Source organism: Cinclus cinclus, chromosome 6 (genome assembly GCF_963662255.1).
Source record: "Cinclus cinclus chromosome 6, bCinCin1.1, whole genome shotgun sequence".
Classification (NCBI taxonomy): domain Eukaryota; kingdom Metazoa; phylum Chordata; class Aves; order Passeriformes; family Cinclidae; genus Cinclus; species Cinclus cinclus.
The window spans coordinates 51,992,061-52,001,787 of NC_085051.1; the positions used below are offsets into that span (position 1 = coordinate 51,992,061).

At 48.6% G+C, this 9,727-nt stretch overlaps 1 protein-coding gene across 1 annotated transcript; it reads right to left on the reverse strand.

Annotated features, from left to right (window-relative positions):
- Window positions 1-253: 253 nt before the first annotated feature.
- Window positions 254-7,341, reverse strand: HSP90AA1 (heat shock protein 90 alpha family class A member 1). The gene is made up of 11 exons (XM_062495618.1): window positions 7,156-7,341; window positions 5,303-5,461; window positions 4,846-5,212; window positions 4,236-4,369; window positions 3,683-3,991; window positions 2,967-3,132; window positions 2,517-2,707; window positions 2,235-2,382; window positions 1,615-1,883; window positions 1,160-1,493; window positions 254-996 (listed from the first exon to the last, which is right to left on the reverse strand). The coding sequence occupies exons 2-11, from the start codon at window positions 5,459-5,461 to the stop codon at window positions 887-889; spliced, it is 2,187 nt and encodes a 728-aa protein (XP_062351602.1). The 5' UTR covers window positions 7,156-7,341; the 3' UTR covers window positions 254-886.
- Window positions 7,342-9,727: the final 2,386 nt, after the last annotated feature.

A 9,727-nucleotide genomic window follows, 5' to 3' on the forward strand; every position in this document is an offset into this window, starting at 1 on the left:
TCCTCTCCCCTCAAAGCAGTTAGTTTAAGCCACTGAATACTGAATGATCTGCCTGAAGGCAACAAACAGGCACTAAGGGGAAGTTACTGGGTAGATCCCTTTTCCAGAGACAGTTCCTGCTCTGGTGTGGCACCGATTTGTACTGGGATCAGCAAGCACACCCTATTAATTATACATACAGATCTGGAGTTCAAGGGGAGCAAGTGCAGAGCAGTTTTTATTTCAGTGTGAACAGAAAAGTCAGTGACACAGCTCAATTCTTAACACTTTTATTCTTACAGTTCTATGTTTGAACTGTACATGCAGAGTTGCATAAGTCACAATAGAGATTTACAGTGGATTCTATTCTATGGTAGAGTGCAATCCAGAATCCTTGAACAGTATAAAAAACAACTTTAAACATCAAGACTTTGTTAGGAGCAGAAGGATTAAAGCTTCCCCAAAGATTCAGCTCTCCTGGATACCTAGTTACTAGGCACTGTATGTTAGACACTTGAGAGTTGGAGAGCTGTGAACACTAAAACTTGAACAACACCCTGATGTCTTCCCATCTTGGTTACGTCTTCCCACATTTCTGGCAATTAAGAATAAGTCAAAAACCCTGCCACCTGCAACCAGCTAATACAGACAAAAATAACTACTCCTTAGTTGCCTGTTTAGGGTTGTACAGTGTTAAAGAAAATATTCCCTCAATGGCATTTGTATCTCACATCAGCTGAAAAAGCAATGTAACAAAAATAAAGGTATAACATCTTTGAAAATAAATATAAAGAGGGAATGCAGACAAAGTGTCAAAGATTTTTTTTGGCAGGTAACATTCATAATATACAAAATATAACTTATTCATATTAGCCAAGGAAACATTCATGTGTTTCTGTAAACTGGTTTAATCCACCTCCTCCATGCGTGATGTGTCATCATCTCCTTCAAGAGGTGGCATCTCCTCAGTGACTGCTGGACTGGCTTCTTCTGCAGCAGTGTCATCTTCATCAATGCCTGTGCAGGAAACACACCCCATTAATGCTGACAGCACAACAGACCTTTCATCTTATCTGCACAGCACTTCAACCACCTGAGGAGTTTGTTTTCCACACTACCAAGCACGACCAAGACAACACACGCCGGGCTCGCTGGAGCCAGGAGAGATCTGGGAACTTACCCAGGCCAAGTTTGATCATTCTATAAATGCGGTTGGCATGTGTCTGAGGGTCTTCTAAGCTGAAGCCAGAAGACAGGAGTGCTGTCTCGTACAGCAAAATGACAAGATCCTTCACAGACTTGTCATTCTTATCAGCCTCTGCTTTCTGCCTCAGCGTTTCAATGATGGAATGATCAGGATTTATCTCCAGGTGTTTCTTCGCTGCCATGTATCCCATTGTGGAGTTGTCCCTTAATGCCTGGGCTTTCATGATCCTCTCCATGTTGGCAGTCCAGCCATACGTACTTGTTACAATGCAGCATGGGGAAGTAACTAAACGATTGGACACAACAACCTGCAGAAGAAGTACAAAGCACAAGCTTGCAATTTAAGAATTTCCTGAAGTGTAACTGACTTACCCTAAATTAACTTTAGACTGGACTTTTATACACAGGTAAACCAAGTACTACTTTTACCTTTTCTACTTTCTTTTCAAGAATATCTTTCATTATCTTGCAAAGATTTTCAAACTTTGCTTTCTTCTCCTCCTGTTTCTTTTTCTCTTCCTCATCTTCTGGAAGCTCCAAACCTTCTTTTGTTACAGAAACCAGGGTCTTGCCCTCGAATTCCTTCAGCTGCTGCACACAGTATTCATCAATAGGCTCAATCATGTAGATCACTTCCAGCCCATGTTTGCGAAGACGCTCCACAAAAGCAGAGTTGGCCACCTGATCTTTTGTTTCACCTGCAACAAAGAACACCACCACAGATTAAGTTTCAGCACTAACAGCAGCTTGCTCAGTTTCTGCAGAGCCTATGCAACAGCTGTGCTGCTTCATGTCCCAACCACAGGGGAAAAAAACGGGGCACCAACCATCCAAAGACACTCAAGCTGCCCCAACTGACCCTCCAGCATCCAACACTGTGAACTGATTTGGAAGCAAGTCTACATTTCCTGGAATCCCAGGTAAAAAATGCTTCCCCATTTCTGCCAAGCAGGGGAACTAGGAACCCTTTAACAGCATTTATAAATCCTGCAGAATACAAACCTACATACAGGGTTGGGCATTTCTGACCATTCCAGGTCTCAACTCACCAGTAATGTAGTAGACATGCTTCTGGTTTTCCTTCATCCGAGTGCAGTAATCCTTCAGAGAAACCATTTCATCACCAGATGCAGATGTGTAGTACCTCAGTAATTCTGAGAGCTTCTTGCGGTTCTGCGAGTCCTCATGGATGCCAAGCTACAAAAGTAGGAAGAAAGATCACTGAGTGATTTCATTCAGGAAAACACTGAACTGTGGTAGTTCAGTAGCTCAGGCACAACAACTATCTGCAACAGCAAGTATTGGAACTTTTCAGCACAAAGACTACAAACCTTGATGTTCTTGGAGAACTGCTCATAGAACTTCTTGTAGTTCTCCTTGTCTTCAGCCAGCTCGGTGAAAAGTTCCAAGCACTTCTTCACCAAGTTCTTCCGGATCACTTTCAGGATCTTACTTTGCTGCAGCATCTCACGAGAAATATTCAGAGGTAAATCCTCAGAGTCTACCACACCTCTCATGAAATCTGCAGAACAGAATTACCTTCATTAGTCTCAAACAAATATTACCACTCTACACACATGCAGCTCTGCCCACCAGAAGTTACTTATTTCTTTCTACAGAACTCCAGTAAACATCAGCTAAGCAGTACTTTCAGATGCTCAACAACTGTTTACAACCTGAATCTTCCCCCTTTTAAGCTTCTTTACAACACAAAAGGACAGTACAGAATAGCTGAACAGTTCTAACTACTTAGGGAACACATTCACCAGAATAGTACTCACTCAGATATTCAGGGATCAGCTCCTCACAGTTGTCCATGATGAAAACTCTGCGCACATACAATTTGATATTGTTCTTCTTCTTCCTGTTTTCAAACAGATCGAAGGGTGCACGCCGAGGGACAAACAGGAGAGCCCTGAATTCCAGCTGCCCTTCCACGGAGAAATGCTAGGAGAAAGCAAGATCATAGTTTCAAGTCCATCTGCATGGTTTCACTGTGACAGCCACTTTAACAGCTCGTCAAATGCAGAACACAAACTGCAACCATCAGAGATCAGATGAACAGAGCAGCTGAGACACCGGTCAGGAACGAACACTTTCCTCAGACAGACTGAGTTAGTGTTAAATTATGAGGCGAGCACACCAATTCAGAACATAATCCAGTTCCTTACACAGCATACTGAGATTTAGGAAGCAAATGTATTCTTACAGCACTTCCCATCAAACGGAAGGCACAAAACCTCTTCAGTGACAAAGCAAAAACCTAGTCACAGTTTTTGCATTTACATGTAAGCTAGTTTTTCATTTGATATGATAACTAAACTACAAACTGGGAAGGCACCTGCACTTCCTGACTGCCAGTTCAATCCAGATTATTCACACCAATGCAAAATGGATCACAGTTAAGCAGCATGTTAAGTTCTAGCTTCAGTGCTGTGCATCATACATGCATCTACATATAAAACAACTGTAGCTGTGTTTTGAGAGAGTAACTTACTTTGACAGCCAGGTGGTCTTCCCAGTCATTAGTCAGACTCTTGTAGAATTCTCCATATTCTTCATTGGTTATGTCATCTGGATTCCTGGTCCAAATGGGCTTGGTCTTGTTGAGCTCCTCCTGATCAATGTACTTCTCCTTAATCTTCTTCTTCTTCTTCTTATCTCCATCCTTCTTTTCTTCTTCTTCATCAGAACCAACATCCTCAATCTCTGGTTTATCTTCCGTCTTTTCCTCCTTCTCTTCTTTTTCCTCCTCCTTTTCCTCAGCCTCATCATCACTCACCTCCTTATCACGCTCTTTCTCCACCTGCAGAACAGCATGAGTACTTGAATTGCAAAAGCTGTAAATCTAGTAACAGTTCTAACATACCCCTTGCAGCCCTCACAAAGCCAGAAAACTTCACAAACATCGACAGTGTCAATCAAGCTCTCCCTCCTACACTCCAAGGACTCTCATTCTGGGTGCTGACACAAGTGGTGGTGTTTCCACGTGCTATGAGCCAAGTTCTTACTGTTCAGTTTTATTACACTGAATGACTCTAAGTACTTACAAAGAGTGTAATTGGGTAGCCAATGAACTGAGAGTGCTTCTTCACAATTTCCTTGATTCGCCGCTCTTCCAGGTATTCAGTTTGATCTTCTTTAAGATGCAGGATGACTTTTGTTCCACGGCCCAGAGGTTCACCTAGAGTGGAGTTCACATGTTTTACTTCGCTGCAGCAGAGTAGACTCTGTGACTAACTCTGAAAACACACTGCTCTATCAGCCACTTTTCCACCACTAGCACAATGAAACTTCTCCATCTACAGACATTCTAAGTTGCACTTTCTGACGTTTACTGTACTCTGCGCTCATTTTAAACAAGCGTCAAAAGGTGTTTACTACTCTATTCAGTCTTTGAAGACTCTGCAAACCAAGCTGTCAGCATCTTACAAGTATTTTTCCGTGGTTAAACTCTGAAAGCCTAATGCACTTTTTACCAGGGCATTCCACATACATCCAATTATGCCAAATAAAACAGCAAGATGACCTGGACCTATGCCTGAGGTGACACATTACTTTTATTAATTCCTTTTGTCTTGTGTCCTTTCCAAGGCAGACTATGTGTTGTTGCCAAACATCTTTAAAAACCATCACTGAGCAAGAACACTGAACACTCACCATTATCCAGTCTGACAGTGAAGGATCCTCCAGCTGAGGACTCCCAAGCGTACTGCTCATCATCATTGTGCTTTGTGATCACTGTCACCTTTTCAGCAACCAGGTAGGCAGAGTAGAAGCCAACACCGAACTGGCCAATCATGGAGATGTCAGCCCCTGCCTGCAGGGCTTCCATGAAAGCCTTGGTGCCAGACTTGGCAATGGTACCAAGGTTGTTGACCAGGTCAGCTTTGGTCATCCCAATGCCAGTATCCACAATGGTTAGAGTGCGATCGTGCTTGTTTGGAATCAGGTTAATTTTCAGCTCTTTTCCAGAATCCAGCTTGCTGGGATCAGTCAAGCTTTCATATCTTATCTTATCCAGAGCCTGTAAAAGGAAACACAGGCTTTAACATTCCCTATTCTTAGATAATTTCAGTAGTTGTCAGAATTAACCAGACTAGGTTTGGTTACTTACATCTGAGGAATTGGAGATCAGCTCACGAAGGAAAATTTCCTTATTGGAGTAGAAAGTGTTGATGATCAGAGACATCAACTGAGCAATCTCAGCCTGAAAGGCAAAGGTCTCCACCTCCTCCTCCATTGGCTGGTCCTGAGTTTGCACAGCTTCCGGCATCTAGGAAAGAAGAGGGAGGAGTTGAAATATCATCCGGAACAGCTTAGCTAACATATCATCCTACAGGCAGTGACAGTGGCATTCTGAGATCAAGTTTTGTAACCACGTGGTTTCAGCACTAGAGAAGCACACACACAAAAAGCCCTACTCACATCGCATTTCCAGCCTGTAACCATACAGAAATTTTAAGGAATGCAGAAAATAAATGACAAGAGTTTAACTACAGGCTTGACTTACCCTCACTTAGAAAAAGGCAACTATTTCTCTCCCCTCCCTGAATTCAAGAACAGAGACGGTACCTTTATTTTCTCTTTTCACAGGAGCACCTCAAGTCTTTATTCGGATTATTTCTCTTATTCCCATCCCTCTATTAATTTGCATTAACAGCCATCACCTCCAGCAGCCAACACTGAGCACAACTGTCACTTATGTACTAACATTACTCAGCCAGACCCCTTTCTCTAGACAAACATTTATGGTGATAAATACTTCCACCGAATACCTTGCTACCCCCGTTTGCCTCCCTCTGCGGGGGCCAAGCCTCAGGGGCGGCGGATTTCCCCCGGGAGATCTGTCCTGACCACAGCCCCGCTCTAACCGCCCCAGAGCAAAGGCGCCGAGCGCGGCGGGATCCGCCGGGCTCAGGCCCGGCCCCGGCCCCCCCCGCCCGCGCCGGGACCGCGCCCCGAGCCCGCGGGCGGGAGCGGCGGCGCAGCGCCCCCTGGCGGCGCCTGCCGGCTCCGCGAGACGTTCTAGAAACTGCCAGAGCCTTCCCTGCCCCCCCCCCCCCCCGCCCGCGCACTCCCCATCCCCCAAAGCGCTGCGGAACCCAGCAGCCCCCGAGCCCGCGCCTGGCCTCAACCTCCTTGAACCCCACTCTGCCCGCCTGCCCCTTCACGCCGTTCTTTCTCCCCATCCCCCTTTCTTTTCTTCCTACATTCCGCTTTTTTCCCGCTCCTTCCTTCCTGCAGCCCCCCTCTCTGCCCCTCGCCCTCTTCCCTCCTACTAGCACCCTACTCCTTTTCTCTGGTCCCCGCTCCTTCTCCCCGTAGTATTCCTTTCTTTCTCCCTCTGCCACCTATTTCTTCCCCCATCGCTACCACTCCTTTTCTCCTATTTCCCCCTCTCGCTCCCACCGCTTTCCCGGTCCGGTCTTCCCCCACACCGCGGCTCCTCCATCTTGCGCTCTCATGGCTGAGCGCCCATTGATTGAGAGCGAACCTCTCCGGTCACCCGCTGCCTCCGCACCAAGCGTGCTCGGGCGAGTCCCCCAGAGCCCTCCCGGGCACGCTGCGAGGCGGAGCTGCAGCCCGGGACAAGAATAGCCTGCCCTGACCACCACCTACGGCCCCCGCTCTGCCCCCCCCCCCCCCCCCAAAGGAACCTGCCCGCTCTCCGCATCCCCACCGCCATTCTTACTAGAACACAAACTTATTAAACTGGGTTCATAATAATCAGGACCGGTCCCCTTTCAGCCGTACCCAGACTACAAACCCCTACCACCTTCCCCAAGATCTAAAAATAGCACGGAGGGAAGCACGACCTGCGCCACGCGGCTCCTGCAGCACACCCTGCCCCCACCCCTCACGCAACTCCGAACACTAGCCCCGCGCCCCCAACCACCGAGCCCCGGGATTCAATCGATAGACACTCCCTGCACCGATCCACCGCCGGCTGCCGCCTCCGGCGCTCACCTTGGCAAGGGGAAGGGACGCTGCTCTTCTCGCTGTAACACAGCTCTCACGCTACGCTGTACCCTCACTAGTGCGCGCTCCCCACAGCCCGGCCGATTTATATACGGCGGGATCCGCCTCCTTCCAGAACCATCGGGAACCTTCACCGCCGGCGCGGGGGGGCGCGAGGAGGGGGCCGCGAAGCGGAGGCGGAACCAGCCGGCCGAGGGGCGGGGCCGCGCCGCTAGCAGCCAATCGCAGCCGCCCGCGACAGGAGCCGGGGGCCGGCGGCTGAATGGGCGCGAGAGCGCGCGCTCCCCCCGCCCCGCCCCTCTGCGCCCCCAGCGATTGGCTGGGCCGAGAATCCGGCGGGGGGGGAGGGAAGCAGGACGGAGGCGGGCGCATGCGCGGGGGCCGCGTGGGGCGGTCCTGAAGGGGCGGGGCCCGGGCTCCTGCGCGAGTGCCGGATGACGTCACTCGCTGCCGAGACCCGCTCCGAACGTCCTAGAAGGGGGCGGGGTCTGTTCCCCCCTCCCCGGTTCTCTTCCCTCGTTCCCCCGCCCCCGCGGAGCGGCGGGGAAGGGCCTGGAAAGTGCGGAGTGTCCCCTGACTGCTGCTGGGAGCGGGCCAGGGCCGGGGTGCCGAGTGCGGGCGGTCTCTCTCTCTCCCCGTGCTGCACCCCCGTCTCTGCTGCGTGGCCGGTGTGCGGCTCTGTGGGAGTGCAGGGGTCCGGGCGTGTGCGGGCTGCGGGTGTGCGAGAGGTGCGGGCGTGCGAGTATGTGAGGGCGCGGGGTGTAGGTGTGCGAGTGTACTGGAGTGTGGCTGTGCAGGTGTGCGGGTGCGCAGGTACGTAGGTGTAGCTGTGCGAGCTCAGGGATTGGAGTCACTAAAGGATTTACGGTGTGTGGCTGTACAGGTGTAGCCGTGCAGCTGCTGCCGTCCCCTCGGGCGGGACGAGGGGCTGCGGGAGGGCGGCACCGCTCCCCTCGCCCTGCTCGCCGGGCGGGATCCGGCCACGCTGCCGGGCGTAGCCGGGTGAATCACAGCTTAGGGATGTCTGCTCGGGCGGAGCAACACCGGTTCTCACACAGCAGGTATAAGTCTGCGAGTTAACCAAATTCTGCCTCTCGCTCTGTGCACTTGCACAGGGTAAAAAGAGCCGTGGGACCGAATCCAAGCGGCTCAGCAGACCTACATAGCTATGCAGTTACTTAAGGATTTAAGTGCTAATAGTAGATGGGAGGCGTAGGCCGGTGCTGTTGGGTTCGTAGCAGCCCAAAGCCTGAAACCTGCTGGGATTCTCAGCCTGTCCACGGCCTTTGCCAGTTTATCTGGGAAATCTCGGTTGATGTTCAAAGGGCACTGCAAGAGACACCTTTATACATACATTTACATATCCTGCATAAAGGCTTTGATATGTACACGTCTCATTATACCCAGCAGCTCTGTGATTGCAGCATTTAGCAGGGCGAGTATTTTTATATCCTGAATGACCTGATTGAGAGCAGGGAGTTAAATGCAGATCTTCCGCATCTCAGGAGAATGATCTGCATCCCATGTGTTCCAGACCAGACTTCTAAAACTTTCTTCTTGGAGCTGATCCACTTTCGATGATATAAATACCAAGAGAAACTACATAATGTTAAAATTGTGCACTGATGTAAGCATGAATCTAGACTAATCTCCTTGCTCTAAAGAATGGCTGTTTATCTGAGGAATAAACAGAATGTTATTTCTGTTGCAAAAATTCATCTCAGATGCAACTTCTTTCCATTTTCTTTTGAGTCTTAGATGTGCCCCAGACTTCTACCTAGTTCTGTCTGATCTGTCTGACTTTGGGGAACTGAAGGTTAAGTTGCCTAACCTACCCTTCTCCAAGCTGAGCATCTAAAATAGTCTGGCTAGGAGAAATTAGGTATTCTGATACTTAAATCCATTAACACATTTAATCAAAAATCCTCCTGCTGAACTTAATGTCCTTTGCATTGTTTATCCTGCAGTTTTAACCCAGACAAGTAAATCTGATTGAATTGAGGTCCACTGAGGTCCTCAATCAGAATTGATTCTGTTGTACCATTATGTTTTCAGTATTCTGACAAGATACATTAAGTACCTATGTAAAACACGTAGGAACACCAAGGAATTAAAAGTGCAGCTTGTCTTGCTGCAGCTTCTGCAATATCTGGATCAGTGCATGTATTGGTGTGATGCCTTAAAGGACTCTGCCCTTCTAAATCCTGGTGCTCCAGCTCTGACTCAAGCAGTTGGTCAAAATACAGGATCCTGCAGGTTATTTTAATTAGGTGGAAAAATTAATGATGGTGTCAACTACATAAAAGGGTGTATAGATGGGCTGCTGCTCAGCCCACAGGAGAAATCAGACTGTAAGGGTGAGGTTATTTACTCACTGTTCTAATCCACTGAAAAAACTGGATTTCAGCCAATGCCTAGTTGTTTCCTGTACTCTCTTCAAGTTTGATTTTGAGGTGCTTCTCAATGCATTGCTCTTTTTTTCTCTCAGACTCTTACGCCTGTACGAAACAATGTCCACCAAAATGCTTTCTTGAGTACAACAAGTTCCTTTCTTTGCACA

What these genes read in the sequence shown, in the direction of transcription:
- HSP90AA1 (XM_062495618.1), bottom strand. Translation starts at nt 5,461, where the DNA reads ATGCCGGAAGCTGTGCAAACTCAGGACCAGCCAATGGAGGAGGAGGTG. An exon ending in GCATGTCTACTACATTACTG is followed by an intron (nt 1,884 to 2,234) that starts GTGAGTTGAGAC and finishes TCTTTGTTGCAG; the next exon opens with GTGAAACAAAAGATCAGGTG. An exon ending in TTGAAAAGAAAGTAGAAAAG is followed by an intron (nt 1,494 to 1,614) that starts GTAAAAGTAGTA and finishes CTTCTTCTGCAG; the next exon opens with GTTGTTGTGTCCAATCGTTT.